The sequence below is a fragment of the Staurois parvus genome, unplaced genomic scaffold, assembly GCF_062004578.1.
Source record: "Staurois parvus isolate SC_StPar_1 unplaced genomic scaffold, SC_StPar_1.0 ptg001284l, whole genome shotgun sequence".
NCBI lineage: Eukaryota > Metazoa > Chordata > Amphibia > Anura > Ranidae > Staurois > Staurois parvus.
Genome location: NW_028319080.1, coordinates 1,626,500 through 1,643,337, shown reverse-complemented (window position 1 = coordinate 1,643,337; position 16,838 = coordinate 1,626,500). Strand labels below are relative to the sequence as shown.

Here is a 16,838-nt window from a genome sequence, read left to right as displayed (position 1 = left end):
GAAAAATGACTTGGCCTGGAAGAATGGCAATATCACTTGGAAGGTTTGCATCAGCAAATCACAATCTATAAGATCATAAGAACCTGCAAACACCTTCAATCTGCACATCACTTCAATCATAGATAGGCCTGTTGGTGCTTATTATTTTTCTGGTTTGATAGTGTCATTACCTTCATGTGCAGATGCTCTTTCCCATTTATTTGACATGCAAGATTCTGAAACATTTTTTGAGCCAAAGTTTATTGCTCCATCTATTTGAATCCTATATATGAGACTCAACCATAACCTCTATATGAGACTCAACCATAACCTCTATATAACCTCTATATGAGACTCAACCATTCCTCCTGGCAAAACCTTTATACCTGTGGATATACACACCAAACTTTTTTTTGCTGGGCCCATGTTTCTAAGTTTTCCTAACATCCCAGAGTTCATAGAATATTTATTCTCCTATCTAGAACTGGTGTCTTGGGCTTTGAAAGGATATAGAACAGTATTTTAAAGCTTGTCTGGTCTGTGCCCAGGCAAAAATTTTCTCAAGCTCCTGCAGGGCCCCTTCTGCCACTGCCTTTTCCAGAAGAACCGTGGTGCCGTACCATAATTTGGGTAGTGGTAAATTCTCCAAGATGGTCCATTTCCCACCTATCCTATCTCTACCTTTTGGCAGCTGCTTTGGTGCTAATATTTATTTGAGAGATCTTCAAACTTCATGGGATGCCAACTTCTAAAGTGTTTGACTGTGGGGTCCAGTTCACCTTGCACTTCTGTAATCCTTCTGTCTCTGTAAATCCTTGGAGCTACTGTTTCCTTCAGTTTATCATCTGCAATCCAGTGGGGAGACTGAAAGAACTGGAAGTTCCTGCCCTGGATGCTTTATAGAAGAATACGAATCAGATCTATTATCAAGTCCAGAGTCAACTTCCATTATCTACTCCGAGAAACAAAACTGACTGACATCGACAAAAGGATACAGTTATTCAACCCAGGTACATAGTTTAGCTTGCAACAAAAAATTTTTGAGTTAAAGCTCCCTCTATGAAATTTGGCCTTATGTTATTACCACAAGGATCAATCCAGTTTGTTACAAGCTCCATTTACTTCCAAATTTCAATATTCCTACCTACTTTTATATTTAGCTTCTTACAGTAAATCGTTATTTTTGAACAAGTTTTCCTGTCCTTCATCTCTGACCACACCTCCTGTCAATCCATCCCAGGAATAAGAAGTCCACCAGATCCTGGGTTCCAAGCTCTCCTGGGGAAAATTCCTTTACATCATAGACTGGAAGGCCTTCTGATGAATCCCAGCTTCTGATATCTCTGCTCCCTCCTGGTCAAAATAATTAATCTCCATTTTCCTTTGAATCCTGGATCTTTGCCAGTGGGGAGGTCCCATAAAATGGGGGTAATTTCATGATCTCCTGTTCCAGGCTCCAGAACCAGGTCTTTTTTTCTGGGTGCAGCTGCCTGCATCCTACCAATTTTCCCTTTAGAACCTTCACAGACATTTGGGTTGATTATTCTGATTACTGATATTGCACTGAAATATGGTTGCTTCCATGTTGCCATTACAAAAGATAGAGCTAAAGATAATTTTACTGTTTTAGAGACTCGCTCTGTTAAGACGTTTGCATGCTATTAGCTAGTCAGATAGAGAAATTGTACTTGTACTGTAATGTACTAAAGCTTATAAACAGGAACAGTACTGTGATATTTGCATTACAATGTTACATGTATATAGCCATTTGTTTTTCTTGAGAAGCATAAGCATTGCTAATTTCACAAACTGAAGACATATTATGAATTCAAAGGGCGGAAAGGAACTTAGTATTTCATGCAACTCCTCTGTTGATTGTTTTTGTTTTGGAACTAACAGTGCCTTTATGGGACATATGATCATCAATACTACAGTCAGTGGTGTATTTAGATTTTGTGCTGCCCTAGACAACACAAAGATCGTCTGCCCCCACGGACATGAACCAACACCACCCCCCTTCCCTCTCCTGCAGAAAGAAGCCAGACATTGACCAACAACACCCCTGCCCCCCACCTGGGAGATCCTTCCACTACCCCCCCCCAGCAATAGAGAGAAGGACACTCATCTTCACAGCTCCGGATATCCCTGGTAATGAGAGTCAGGCTCTACATAAACCATAAAGCAGCCCGCAGCCTCTCTCGGATCCCACCTGGTTCCCATGACGTGCGTGTCCCTTCTTCCATCCCTTCTTCAGGGGAGAGGTGCTGCCCCCCTGAAAAATGCCACCCTAGGCAAGTGCCTTGTTTGCCTTGTGGTAAATACGCCCCTGACTACAGTAGATAGACATAATTTCTGTCACATAATTTCAGTGCTGGGTGGACCCTTTTGTTATCCTTGTGATCTTGAAATTGTTGTGAGCTGAATGATGAATATATGAATATACAGATTATATACAGTAAATTATCCTCTCTTGATGTGAAAGCCAAGGTAATAATCTTAGGGAGATATAGGCAAAGCATAATAAATTAGGCTATAGTTTGTTGACTTTTTAACGTACTGGATGTCATAGTATGATGTTATCCTTGCAGTTCCCCTGCCTTTGCGCATTACATGAGATATAAAATATATTCCCATGTGTGGTTCCAATCTCTATCATGTCTTTGACTTTCCTTTCAGTTCCTCCAGAGGTGAAGGTGTGGGGTCGTACTCAGTCCGATGAGGTAACAAGACTTCACTGTCTGGCGTATGGATTTGACCCCCGACCTGTGGATGTGAAGTGGATGAGGAATGGGGTAGACCATGTACCTTCAGATGAAATGAGTCCAATTCTCCCCCATCCTGATGGCACCTATCAGATCAGAGTCGGTGTGGAAGTGCCAACCAAGGAGGGAGACACTTACTACTGTCATGTGGAACACAGCAGTCTGGGGACTGAAACTCTCAGTGTGAAATGGGGTGAGTAAAACAGAAAAAAACTAACAACATAGCTTTTTCAGTAGCTTCTTACTTTTTTATGTATACTGTGATGATTGTGGAAATGTAGCTTATTGGTAGTGCAAAAACGGTGAGTTTAGTGCACACCTGAGATACATTTTCAGGGCCTTTTCTGCCCACTTTTAGTTAAAAGTAACACAAAAGCTCACATGCACATTTTCCCATGCAGGGGGTTCTCACCATCAACCCTGTAAAGAAAAAGCTTGCGGCTTCACACTGGTGCCCACTGTGCTTGCACATGCTGGAACTCCACTTTAAGAGATTTCTACATGCTTTGGGAAGGAAGAAATCTCCAACTCAGTATCCATGTCTTGGTGAAGAATAGCAGGGTGTGTGTCCAGGCACTCACAGCCTTTTTAATAATCTTAGGCATAGCTCAGGGCTCCCATTCAGAACCAGGTGTGCTTCACCCAGGAGACAGGTCTGCCATGTTGAGGGGACAGGCAAGCTCCATCCAAAAGCCAGGAGGTGTCAGGCTGGGAGACAAGGACAAAGAGTGGGCCCTTGCTGCAGGGTGATGCAGCTAAAAGCTAAGAGCAGGGAGAACCCAGGGAGCCAGGAAAGCTGGGTGAGATGGTCTGAGCGACCAATCAAAAGCCAAAGAACAAGGTTTGGGGCCTAAGCAGTCGCACTGCTGGAGAGAGAGAGACAAGTGGCTCCGTATTATTTTGACTTTGTTTGATAGTGAATAATCCTGTGTGGTAAACCCCGATGTAAGGGCTTTATTTTTAATAGAAGCGGGCCTACAAGTTCTAAAACCACAGTTTACTAAAACTGCTTCTACCGTTGAGCTGAATTCTCCACAATATCAATATATAATATATACTATTTAAGAGTACACCAGCTAAATAAAATCAGAATATGCTATTCCTGTACATGTTAATAAAGGGAGCCTGGGGAGTTATCAGGTTGAGCCAGAAAACATTAATCAAAATACCAGCCAACACCTAAGTGTGGGCTACACTACTATATATAACTGTTTACCTAGATTTAACGCCAAGAAAATCTGTTCACTTAAAATTTTTAGTGGAAGGGAGCTGAATGTTCTTTATTTGCATATGAGTCATATTTCCCAGTAATAATTATGTTATCATTTGATTAGAATACCCGTAAGTGTCTTATGATGTTTCATTCTACTGTGTTTCTGTCTCAGAACCCAACATGAGACCATGGACCATTGTGATTGTTCCTGCCATCATCTGTCTTGTTGTTGCAGCTGTTATTTGTGGAGTATTTGTATACAAGAGTAAGTGTAAGAACTGAGCAATCTTTATGATTTTAGAACTGCTTATCTCAGGCCTCACCATCTATTGGGAATGAATTTTGTTGAACTTGATTTTACCCCAAAATGATCATTTGCACCTTTGCTGTAATCTAGCTAAAATCAGCCTCTAATTATGCCTTGTGATCAGCTTAGGTGACATTAACCGTATGTAGCACCCTCCTATGTATCTAGTGGGAGCTAGCTGATTATTATTAGCTAGAGGCTGAGTAGCAACCTACGGTGATAGTCAGAGAGGGTCAAATTTTGATCAGGGATGATCTGCAGACCAGCTTTCTGGAACTTTCCCCTGCTCTAAAATTTTGGAGAAAGTTCTAGAAGCAGTGGGAGGGGGTGAGGAGTGGCTGGTCTGCACTCTCAAGGGATCCTGGCCAATCCCCAAGCAGGAGGCTTGGCATGGGGTCAGTACAGCCCTTAAGAGTGTTTGAGCCTGCTCTGTAGCAGGAGAGTTTGGGTGGAAGATGGAGAGAAAAGGCTGAGAAGCAGGAGCCAGTGGGAGGGCCCAGTTGGAAAGGGGCTCACCTCCTGGCAGTGGTGCTGGAGAGGTAGAAAGTTCAAACCTCATTGGTCCCCAGAGCGAGGACCACTTATGCAGCAGGGAAGGAGCCAGCCCAGCGGAAGGACTGAAAGCAGCTACCAACCCACCAGTTCATATGAACAGGACTGAATGTACACCCCCTGGGCTAGTTAAGGGGAAAGAAGCATTCTGGTGGGAACCTGGATTAGTTCCTTCCTCAGGACTGTTCACCTTAAAGTGGCAGGCACTGGATCCCCTGTCCAGGGATTCCTTCAGACAGCTGGATAGAGGAGGATTATCTGGTTTCTGGAGTGGTACACCAGGAGGGGCTGGAGAGCTCTCCAAGAAGAGAATTTTGCTGTGTAAAGACCTTTACATAGTTGCAGGAAGTTGCAGTTCCATCGGGCATCCTATACACCCCTTACCCCATCCAAGTTCAATTACCCTTAATAAAACATAAAAACCAAGCTAAAAGGCAGTTTACTGTCCCCTAGATACAAGTCTGTGTGGAAAATGTGTGTTGCCTGGCTGTGCAGGACTATGGGGCAACCTAAATCTTCAGCAACTCCTAAGAGGGTGGTGCTACACTTAAAAAAGACAATATACATTTAAGGAAGTGTTTGTTACCCCAACATTTCACATTCCTGATGTGTAGCATGTGCTTGTAGGCAGGTGCAGTCTGTACTCCCCACTGTAGGTGCCGATTGACCCAAAGGGGCAATGCAGCAGGGGAAGGAAGTCCTGGGGAGATTAGTTCCTCTATGATTTCCTGTGGGTACCTGGGAGCAGCTTTCTGATTGGGTGCTGGTCCCCACATGACCCCTTCTGAGATCTTGGGTGAGGACAGAGTTTAGCCAAGCCGAACTTCCACTCCTCCTTGAGATGCTGTCAGCATCGCTGCAAACCTCTAGACCACTGTTGTGAGTTTTGCTTGTGTTTCTGGGTGGCTGTGCTCACCAGCCAGTCCTGTTATAACTTGTTGGAATGTTTCAGTATATTCTTTTCTCTGTAATCCACTCCCAGGTATTCCCTGCTTGCTGCCAACTGTCATTCAATTTTTGCTTAATGCAATCTGGAGATCCTAAGGTGTTGGTATTCCCCTTCTTAAATGCGCGCAGTGATCAGTAATACTGACTAGTGGCAGTATGTAAAAAATGTAAACTGTATTTATTCCATTTTTTTTACTTTTTCTTTTTATATTTCTTTTTTTACATCCTGTCATCAGAGTAGTTCAGTGTCACCATAGTGACACTGTACTACTTTGGGGGGTTGCTCAGGATTTTTTTCACTGCTATTGCTTTTAACAGTAAAGTTCATTGTTATAAGCAATAGCTTTAGCTGTCATGCATAGGTTAACATTCATGACAGCTTAGTTACTATTGACATACTGTGATTGGCTACAGCTAATCACATGGTACAGGTAGCCAGCTACCATATGATAGCTGTGAGTTAATCACAGCTTCACGACACTAAACAAGCAGTCATGAATGGAAACCATTTATGGCTGTAATTGTAATCATGTGATCACTATGATCAGTCATAGCGCTCACATGATACCTTGGCTCATAAGGGCTGGTTACCGGTAACAGTAATCTGCTGTGTTCAGTGGACACAGCAGTCACAAGAGAAGTGTACCCTAGCCAGGAACAGGTTGGATGACATACATATACGCTATCTAGCCCACTTGTGCCATCCGCCGGCAGAAAATGTATTGTGGGCAGGCGGGAACTGTTTGGCCATACAGCTTATACAGCTAATTTTTACATTCTATATGACAGTTTATGATGAGCTTGTAGTGTTTATTTTCATGTTTCTAATTCTACCTACTATTTATTTTAGAGAGGAAGATTGGCTGCAGGACAACCAGTAGTAAGTATTCCATCATGACCTGTTATCTTTGTTATTTTGGGGGGTCTAGGTATAAAACATTTGTTATATGAATGACTTAAGCATTTACACTAGAATAAGAAATGATTGCCGTATTATTTATATCATGGCTATTTGGTATGATTGTCAGCTTTATCTAGTGGTCATGCAGCATTATTTTATTGAGCTATTTTAGGAAAATACCACACTATAATCATTAGATGAAGCTGAGAATCATAGATGAAATGAGATCGAGATAATCATATTACAAGCAATATGATGATCATTCATTGTGCATATGCAAATGCTTTAAGTGTTATTGAACCCCAAACAAAAATATATTGCAGATACCAATCATTAAAATAGGCTTTTTATCCTCTGTTTTCACCTTGTGATGTGGACAGTAACACACCTCCTGTATTAGGGTGCCCCCAATCTGGATGAAGGAGCAGAGGGACACCTGGGTCACCTTTGGACAGGGAGTAACCAGAGGAAGGAGACCAAGACTGTGAGCTAGGGGACTTGATAATTCCATGCTTAAGCCCTTGTAGATCATTATCTCATGTACACATATGCACACTCAAACATGATGAGCAGCATACTGTGGCATACTTGTAGTGTATCCAACTTGGCCAAGTATTGAGAAACTGTGTGAGTCTGTCCTGAGAGATATGGATCAGTTCCTCTATGGCTGAGATTTTATTCAGATGAAAGAACCATTCCACTATCGTCTGGCTGCATTGACCGTATGCATGGCTAATTATTTAAATTATTGGTGTTTGAGGAATTTGGAATGGTATATTAAATATTGTGCAGGAGTAAACTCCAGAGGGAGACTTGAAACTTCCACTGTTATGCAGTGAACCTCGCTCCAGAAAGGTTACAAGACCATACACAGCCATTAAATGTGAATCAAAGAGTGAACTTCCTTATGGCATCTCCAGGATTCTTTAGAGACTTTGGTGAGGTATTTGTCTAAAACCGAAGGAGTGCGATACCAGCGAGTTTGCAGCTTAAAGCTTCATTCCTGCACATTGATAGAGAGCCCTTATGAGTCATCAGGTAAATCAGCTCCCAGTCCTCCTCAGAAAGGAAGATCCCCAAGTCTTTCTCATTTTGAATGAGACTGTGAGCCAAGGGAGTAAATTATTACAGGTAAGTAGAAGAAATTGTATGAACTCAAGGTGTTTCAGAAGTGAAAGCAGATTCAAAAGCTGTGCATTAACTACCGAACAGGTGAAGCTTTTAAAAAGTAGCGAACCTGAAAATTAGTCCAGAGGAGCATTGGGATATCCGAGGATCAGGTGGGCACTGCAGAGCCATCCAGGAAGAGTCCCCTGTCGAAAATATGGCAAGCTCTCATCATGGATTTAGGCCATGAGCAGGGTAGGAATAGGCTACCAAGACATGAAGGGAAGTCCGGGTTAAAGCAGAGGGGCATAATGGGTCCCTTTCACTTTCAATTGTATTTTATTGAAAAATTAGTAAAAACCTAACACCTCCCTGAAACACACGGGAGGGAGAGAGGAATAATGGGTCCCTTTAACGAGGGAATGGAGTATGCCTTACAGGCAAGATGGAAAATGTGGAGGGTCAAGCCTTTGAAAGAATGCAGTTTAAATTTTCTAGAGGAGGGGGTCTACAGAAGCCTGGGGACATAATTATGAGGGATGTGAAAAAACATCTGTTCTGCCATAACCCAGTGCTTTATGCACTAATGGACTGACCAATTAATCACTCTTGCTAAATGACAGGTCCAGTGGTATTTCTTGATATCTGGGAGGCCAAATTTGCCCAGTGCTCTGGGAAAGGTTAGGAAAGTATAGCTGAGACAATGAGTTTTACTCTGCCAAAGAAATTTAAGCATTGCATGCTTCAAGGATGAGAAGAATGCTGTAGGGAGAGATATAGGGATTATATGTAATATATACAGCATACAGGGCAAACCATTCATTTTCAAAATGGCAGCCCAGCCAAACCAGGAAAAAACACATTTATCCCAAGAGTCCAAATCATGGGTGATGCGAGATAGGAGAGGAAGATCATACAGGTTGGGAACACAATGAGACTTAAAATGCATCTTCTGAATAAATACACCCTGGGCCCTATGTTTTTGAAACTCATGGAGGAGATCCTTTCTCTGGAATATTCAAGCCCTTATTGGTGTTAAGTGAAAGAATTTTTATATGGGACTGGAAACTTGTATTGTCAGACCTTGAAAGCATGGGGAGTGCCTTGCCAGAAACCCCTCTACTTCATATACTGGGACAACCACAGAAGGTGAACCTTTGGGGTAAAGGTTTTACACAAATAAAAGCTGATCATTGTAAACACCCCTGTCAGTGTTAAATGAGTTGCCTTAACCCCCTAACTGCTACATCCACAGGACAGCTTGTTCTGTTGAAAAATAACAGACTTACTGGCAAGATAAAGGAAGACAAGCCTAAATAACAAAACTAATGCATCCATCACATTGTTGCAGTATAATAAATGTATCCTGATTATCTCCTATAAGTGTCAGCTCCATCTAGTGGCCATATTGCAGTATTATTTTATTGAGGTATTTCAGAAAAATACCACATTATGACTACTAGCTGGAACTGACAGTCATAGGAAAGAATCATATTACAAACAATACAGTGATCATTCATTGTGCATGTGTAAATGCTTAAGACATCTACACTGTGAGTTTTTTATACATAGACTCCATAGTGTGTGGTGTATATAGAACATAAGGAGATGAGAATCCCTGGAGAAACACTGCACAATTAACACAGCTGTTATTTTCTATGTTATTATATACTAGTAGAAATAACCAAACAGCTAACAATACCAGCTCTAAGGCAGGCTATGCTTGGGTCGAAATTCATCCGATTTTTTGTCCAAAAATCGGACCTAAGAATAATTGGCTGATTATCGCTCTTTTAGTGGATCAATGGCACCGGATGATTTTCGTGGTTCCTCCCCTTTTCTGTGATCGGGCATGTTGAAAAATTCATGAAGATTTTCGACTCAATGATGGTCAAATTGTACGCTCGTTTTTCCAAAAAGAATATGCGCATGATCCGTGACCTAGAAGGAACAGAAGTTTCACCTGTTATATGGGGTGAACTTTATGACTTGGTCGAAATCATTGATGGCATCATCGGATTACCGAGCAAACAAAGTTTTCGATTTTCGGACGATAGGGATTCAAACCATGTATGGCCTGCATTAGGGTAAATACTTTTCTAAAGTGTGAGCACAATGTGTATGTTTGTTGTTTTTATATGGTGTATACAATGAAATCAATGTAAAAAAACTAACATCATTTTCCTGCCACCTAAATAACTTCACTTTTTTTCTAGCTCAAGATAATAGTTCTCCATCATCCAACAACCCAAAAGACTGTGTATCCCCAATGATTTAATTTTATTTATCAAACCCCAAAAATGCAACTAAAAGACTTCATTTTCCACAAAGAAGAAGATTTGTCAATCTGTTCGTATTTTTGCTGTTATTTATGTTTATGATGACTTTTATTTATTAATCCCCTCCCGCCCTGAATATTGTCAAATGCCGGGCGAGAGCTCCCTGGTTTTGGGAAGACATCTTATGGCCCTAGCAGTCGTGCTGCAGAGCGAACAGATTGTGTAGCAGGCCGGTCCTGGTACTATGTGAGTGCTGTGACCAAACACAGTGATCACATAACATTTGTACAAAATGAATGGTTTTCATTCCTATCCATTCATTGTGTACTATTGTTATGATATCAGTGATTAGTCACGGTGATCATGTGGTAAAGACAGAGCCAATCACAGCCCATCTGTACCATGTGATAGCTGTGGCCAGTCAAAGCTCTCACAATAGTACATAGTGGCTATGAATGAAAGTCATTCATTAAATGAAACTTAAACATTAAACTGTTATATGCAATTATCAATGTTATATGCAATCATATCTTTAAAAAATCCTGATCAACTCCCCAGAATAGTACAGTGTCAACACTGCACTGCTCTGGTCTCTGTGTGTAATGAAAAAATTGTGAAAAATAAAATGAAAATTGGAAAAAAAAAGAAAAAATGTAAAAAAAGAAATATTTTTTTTTTTTACATATTGTCACCAGTCAATATTTCTGATCACTGCCACACCAGTCATATAATGAAATTGTACTGCTCTGGTGACAGTATGTAAAAAATTGTGAAAAAAATTCTATTTAATTTATGCATTTTCCAAAAAATTGTGACAAAAATTTCAACTCAGAAAAACTCACCACACCTTTTAATAAATACCTCAGACTGTCTACTTTATAAAAAGGGTCATTTGGAGGATACATGTGCTGTCCTGACATTTTAGATTCTCAAGAAATGAGATAGGCTGTCAGTATATCAGGGTCAATCAAAATTCAAAGATAAATACCAGGGGTCTCCATACTGTCTAAATAAATGGCCAGTTTACAGTCCTTTAGACTTTAGGGTGGGCTGAACTATGCCCAATGGGAGTAAACACTGCCCAATCTTTGGTATTAGGAGGAGAAAAACTTTGCTGTCAGTTGGAGGAATAGTGCCCCAACTTTGTTGTCAGTGGAAGGAATTATGCCACATAGTTTGTGTCAGTGGAAGGAATAATGCCCTATGGTTGGTGTCAGTGGCAGGAATAATGCTTCAAGGGCCTGATAAAGGCAAGCAAATGGCCGTATTCGGCAAACACTGATATATACCATAGATTGTAGACTCAATATCTTTCACACAGACAAATAATATACACTGATACAGGTTATTTGTACCAAAAAAATGCAGCAGTTTACATTTTGGCCTAAATTTATAAAGAAATATTATGAATTTGCAAAATTGTATAACAGAAGCAAAGAAAAAATTTGTTTTTTTAATATTTTTATAAAAAACAAAAACATCTAGTAGTGATTAGATGCCACCAAAAGAAAACTCTATCTCAAAACAATGATAACAATTTGTTTTGGGTATAGTATTGCATGACTAAGCAATTCAAGTGTAACAGCGCTGAAAGCTGAAAATTGGCTGGGGCAAAAAGAGGGTGAAAGCAGGGTGGATAAAAATCAATGATTTTTTCAAAAACAATCAAAAAAATCAAATTTTTTTTATTTAAATCGGATTTTTTTGATTTAAATCGGATTTTTTAAAATAAAATGCTTTTTGAGGAAAATATATTACCATCCAAAGGTTATTCCATCATGAAATAAAGATTAGTTTTTTAATTATGTAGAATAAGGCTGTATATGTTTAATTTTTTTGGTAAATAAATTCCATGAATCCATTCACAATGTCATGCTCTTCCAGAGGTTTTTGTAAGATTATTGGGCAGTTTCTCTGCCTACAAGATATTATCACAGATGCTTGGTTTACTTTTGCAGTTCTAAAAACTGAATTTGACTCAGCGGAGATCATATCCCTCTTCTTCACAGCAAAAATGTTATAACATGAACAGAGTTAAGAAAAAGACCTTAATCCTAACTTCTACAAACCTATGAATACAGAATCAACCCCTTCAGTGCTAAGTTTCAAGACGTTCGATGAATAGAATAGAAACAATATTTTTCTGATTGTTTGGAGTGGAATAGATCTGCACAAGAAGAAAGTGAAACTAAGTGTGAGGAGGAAGGGGCTGACAGTCTAAGTTTCTTAAAATATATATATTTTGTTTAGCCAAATTAGTTAACAAACATGGATGTTTGTTTAAGCAAATAACATATGCTGTAATGTTATTGTTTCAGTTGAATAAATCTATTTAAATTGTTATTATTAAGGTAATGATTATTTTTCTCCTTCCTAAATACAACAGAAAAGTTGTCCAAATATATTAAACTGGGGATAAAAAAACTAATATGAAAAGATGTTATTCTAAAAATCTTCATCTACTTGCATATTAAAGTTATACCAGCAAGAATTAGTCTTTATATAGAAAACTATGATTTAAATCAAGCCTTACTGACTAGTGATTTAAATCCTGATTTAAATCGTGATTTAAATCAGTTTGATTTAAATCAAATCCACCCTGGGTGAAAGTATCTAGTATTCAAGTAGTTAAATGATGCGGAGAACCCGGGCATTCCTGGTTTGTAAAGTTTGACATAAGCAAAAAAACAATTAAAACAATAAATATATCAAAATATACCATCTTCCAGATTTAACCACTTGCCCTCCTGAGGATTTACCCCCCATCCTGACCAGGCCATTTTTTGAGTTACGGCGCTGCATTACTTTAACTGACAATTGCGCGGTCATGCAAAGCTGCACACAAATTAAATTTACGTCCTTTTTTTCCCACGAATTGAGCTTTCTTTTGGAGGTATTTTATTGCCTGTGCGCTTTTAATTTTTTGCGCTATAAGCAAAAAAAGACCGACAATTTTGAGAAATGAACAATATTTTTGACTTTTTGCTATTCAACATGTCCAGTTAAAAAGTTTAAAAAAATCAAATTTCGTCATAAATTTAGGCCAAAATGTATTCTGCTCTATCTAAAAAAAAAAATCCCAATACGTGTAAATTAATTGGTTTACGTCAAAGTTATAGCATTTGCAAATGGCAGTATAGATAATGGGATTTTTTTTTCTACTAATAATGGCGGCAATCAGCGACTTTTAGCAGGACTGCGGTGGATATTCTGACACTGGGGGGGAACTAACTTGGTGTCAATGACACCTCAGTGACCCCAATACAGTGATCAATGCTAGAAAAAAGTACTAATGGCACTGGGCAGGAAGGGGTTAATGTGAGGGGTGATCAAAGGGTTAACCTTGTGCAGGGAGTGTTTTACTAGGGGGTGGGTTCTTCACTGTAAGCACACTGATCAGGATGGCTGTACTGTGCACAGCCATCCCAAGCAGTGTGCACGAGCTGACAGGGAGGAAGACTGTTTGTAAACAAAACAATCTTCCTCCTGTCGGAAATGCTTGGTAATCACCGGGCGCCGGCGGGAAATTACCGGCCGGGACCCAGTGATTGATATCTGCGGCCACTCATGCGCGTCTCCTACCCAGAGATGCAAAATCACATATACATACACGTGATTCTGCGCTCAGGTGCCGCCCTGTAGCAGTATGTCTGCTGTAGGGCGGTCCTTAAGTGGTTAATGTATAAGTAAACACTGTCACTAAAATGTTATAAAAGCGCTAATATGTTTGAATAATTTAAATAAAATTATTTTTAATCTTTTTAAATCTACAGCTTTACTTGAAATAATACTAGGTGTTCATCTTATGAAGGTCCTTGTTCAGGCACTTCCTATTAATGGGGTGACTGTGCTTATACTGTGGTCATACTGCGTCTCCTAATTGTTCTTCTGCATTGTCATTCTATCCAATGCCCTCCCACTGGAGAATACAAGCCGCATGTTAGGCTCCATGCACACTAGCATTTTTTATAAACTCTAAAAAACGCTAGAAACAAATGCTGGATGAAAAACGCTGATAATAGCGTTTTTGTGCTGGCTTGTAGTAGTGTTTAGGAGCATTAGTGATTTATTAGCATTTCTATAGTACATGAAGAAAAAAAAAAACATTTGAAAAACTAGGACACGTTCAGCGTTTTTTTTTTCGGCCAGGAAAACGCTCCCAAAAATTCCACAAAAAAATGTTTTCTTGTTTCTAAACGCTGAAGCTTGAAAAACATTTCTAGCATAAAATAGTGTGCATGGACACAGAATAACACTCTCAGCGTCTTGTAGCTGAAAAGAGTGCTCATAATAGCTTCTAGGAGCCTAAAAAATGCTAGTGTGCATGGAGTGTTAAAATTGATTTAAACCCAAGGGTGGACTGACAACTCATGGGGCCCTCGGGCAGTAGGGGATCATGGGGCCCCCGTGTCCTTGCCCACACTCAAAGCACACCCAAAAAAGCCTATAAAAAGGTACCAGGGGCATTTCATGGGGCCTCCTACTGACCCCGGGCCCTCGGGCAGTGCCCGAGTGGTAGAATGGTCAGTCCGCCCCTGTCTAAACCGATCCTGTAACTCATAACTTCCATTCCCTGTAGCGCATAATCATAAAACTTTGTGCAAACGCTTGGTTGCACAGAGATGATGTTAGACTCCAAGCGTTGAACTCCAGCTTTTTGCTCTGCCAGGAGCAGGAGAAATACTTTTTCTGTGTTGAATCCCTTTTGTACTGCCATCCTGGAGACATTAAATATAAAATTAGAAAGCTGTTTTTTGATTGCTCTAATGAATTCACAACTCTTACACAGACTGGTGTATTGTTTTACAAAATCTGGGGCGGGGGGGGGGGCAGTTGGGCTTCTTAGAGGGGCTAGGAACCGGAGAACTCCTAGATTGTAAGCTCGAAAGAGCAGGGCCCTCGAACCCCTCATGTATCACATTGTATTGTATTGTATTGTTACTGTACTGTTGCATGTTCTGTCCCCCTTTGTAATGTACAGCGCTGAGTGAACTGTTGCCGCTTTATAAATACTGTATAATAATAATAATAATAATAACTTTATGGACCCTTAGCTGTCCAGCATGGACTGGTTACCCTTCTGTGGATTAACCTCCCTAGCGGTCTGATTATGTCCATATTTCTGTGATCAAAGCGGTACATTTTTTTGCATGGAAATATGTATTTTTTTTATTGTAGGCCTGTAATTTTTAGGAATAACTCACTGAAATCTGTCCGAACAAGAGTCTAGTAAACATCCCGGGTATGATAAAATTTGAAACACAAAATCATAAATTATAATATAATAAATAATCATAAAAATAATAATATAATAATAATACATTTAATTAAATAATATAAGCAAATCAAAAACACTGAAATTTGAAATACAGCGCCAAGTTCGCACATCACTGAGCAAAGTCGCAAAATCGTTTTCAGTGTCTGATGACGAATTTCCCCACAAATAATTATCAGTCAATTCTGCAAGTGGTTCTGATTTACTATCGCTGTTCTCTAGCCGGTCTAAAACCGCTTTTGACCTAAAGGGACACTTTTTGGACACCGTTTCTCAGTTTCCAGGCAGAAAGAACAGTAAAAATGCAGGCAGGACACAGGACAAAGCACTAGGGACAAAATGTGATGAGAGATCCCGGAGCAATGCTGCAGGGTATTCCCGAGTGTAGCTCGGGGTTACCGCTTGTGGTGCTGAAACTTAACCCCGAGCTACACTCAGGAATACTGCCAGGGAGGGTAATGTCAGTAATGGACTCTCAAGACTACTTGCTACTTTTGTGGATTATTTGTCTTAATGGACTAAAGGACTGTTTATGGACTTGTTGCTATTCAGGTTTGATCACTCTATGGGCACTAGAGAGCCTCTAGACAGGAATGTATGTGATACTGTTATTGAAGAACTGTTCCTGTATGTTTGCACTACTTCAATAAAGACTGTTAGTCCTTTAAATGCATGGTCTGGAGTCTCTCAAAGAACTGCATTGTATGGTGTATAAAAAAACATCAAAAGGGGACTGTGGGTTAGCATAGGTACTGTACATTTTAGTCCAGAAGATGGTTTGCTGTCTAGCAAAGGCTATATTGCCATTGTTGGGGACAATTGTGTATGTATTATTGCTAAAGGCAGCAAACCAGCCAAGTGACTTGGCATAGGGTGATGGTTACTGTGGTAGTGAACGGGTGTTATGCTTGACCACTTCATTTGCAGATGGTCCCCCACATACTGGGACTGGACCAGGAAGGGCATGCCAGTAGACAAGCTGGCTCCTCCTGACGAACTTCTGTGCACAGGCTAATACATGAGGAGTGGCTGGTTTGTACTCTTGAGGGATCCTGGCCAATCCTCAACAGGAGGCTTAGCAAGGGGCCAGGGCAACCCTTCAAAGTAAAAGAGCTTGTTCAGCAGAGGAGAGTTGGAGGGGAGCCATAGAAGAGAGAAAAGGACGTGAGGCTGGATGCAGGAGCCTGTGAGGGGGCCCAATTGAAGAGGGCTCACCTTGGAAGATGGAAAACCTGGACTTCATCAGCCCTCTGAGGAAGGACCCCCTGTGTGGCAGGGAAGGAGCGGCCCAGCTAGAAGCAGCCACCAACCCACCGGCAGCACAGGAGAGGCACCAAGAGAGTACACCTGCACCCTCTGGGCCAGTAAGGGGAATGAGCACTCTAGTGGGGAACTGGATTTGCTATCTTATCCAGGACTGTTTCACACTGCAGTGGCAGGCACTGGATTCCCTGCACAAGGATTCACCCAGTACAGCTGGATGAAGAAAGGAGTCATCTGGGGTCTGCGACGGTA

The 16,838-nt window shown here is 40.6% G+C and overlaps 1 protein-coding gene across 1 annotated transcript in view; it reads left to right on the top strand.

Moving 5' to 3' along the window:
* LOC149437611 (major histocompatibility complex class I-related protein 1-like) overlaps positions 1 to 12,391 on the top strand; it is a 32,722-nt gene extending 20,331 nt beyond the window's left edge. The window contains exons 3-6 of the mRNA XM_089660864.1: positions 2,656 to 2,934; positions 4,127 to 4,219; positions 6,612 to 6,641; positions 9,986 to 12,391. Coding sequence (XP_089516990.1) covers positions 2,656 to 2,934; positions 4,127 to 4,219; positions 6,612 to 6,641; positions 9,986 to 10,047 — 464 coding nt within the window. The 3' untranslated portion in view covers positions 10,048 to 12,391. The remainder of the gene's footprint in view (positions 1 to 2,655; positions 2,935 to 4,126; positions 4,220 to 6,611; positions 6,642 to 9,985) is intronic.
* Positions 12,392 to 16,838: the final 4,447 nt, after the last annotated feature.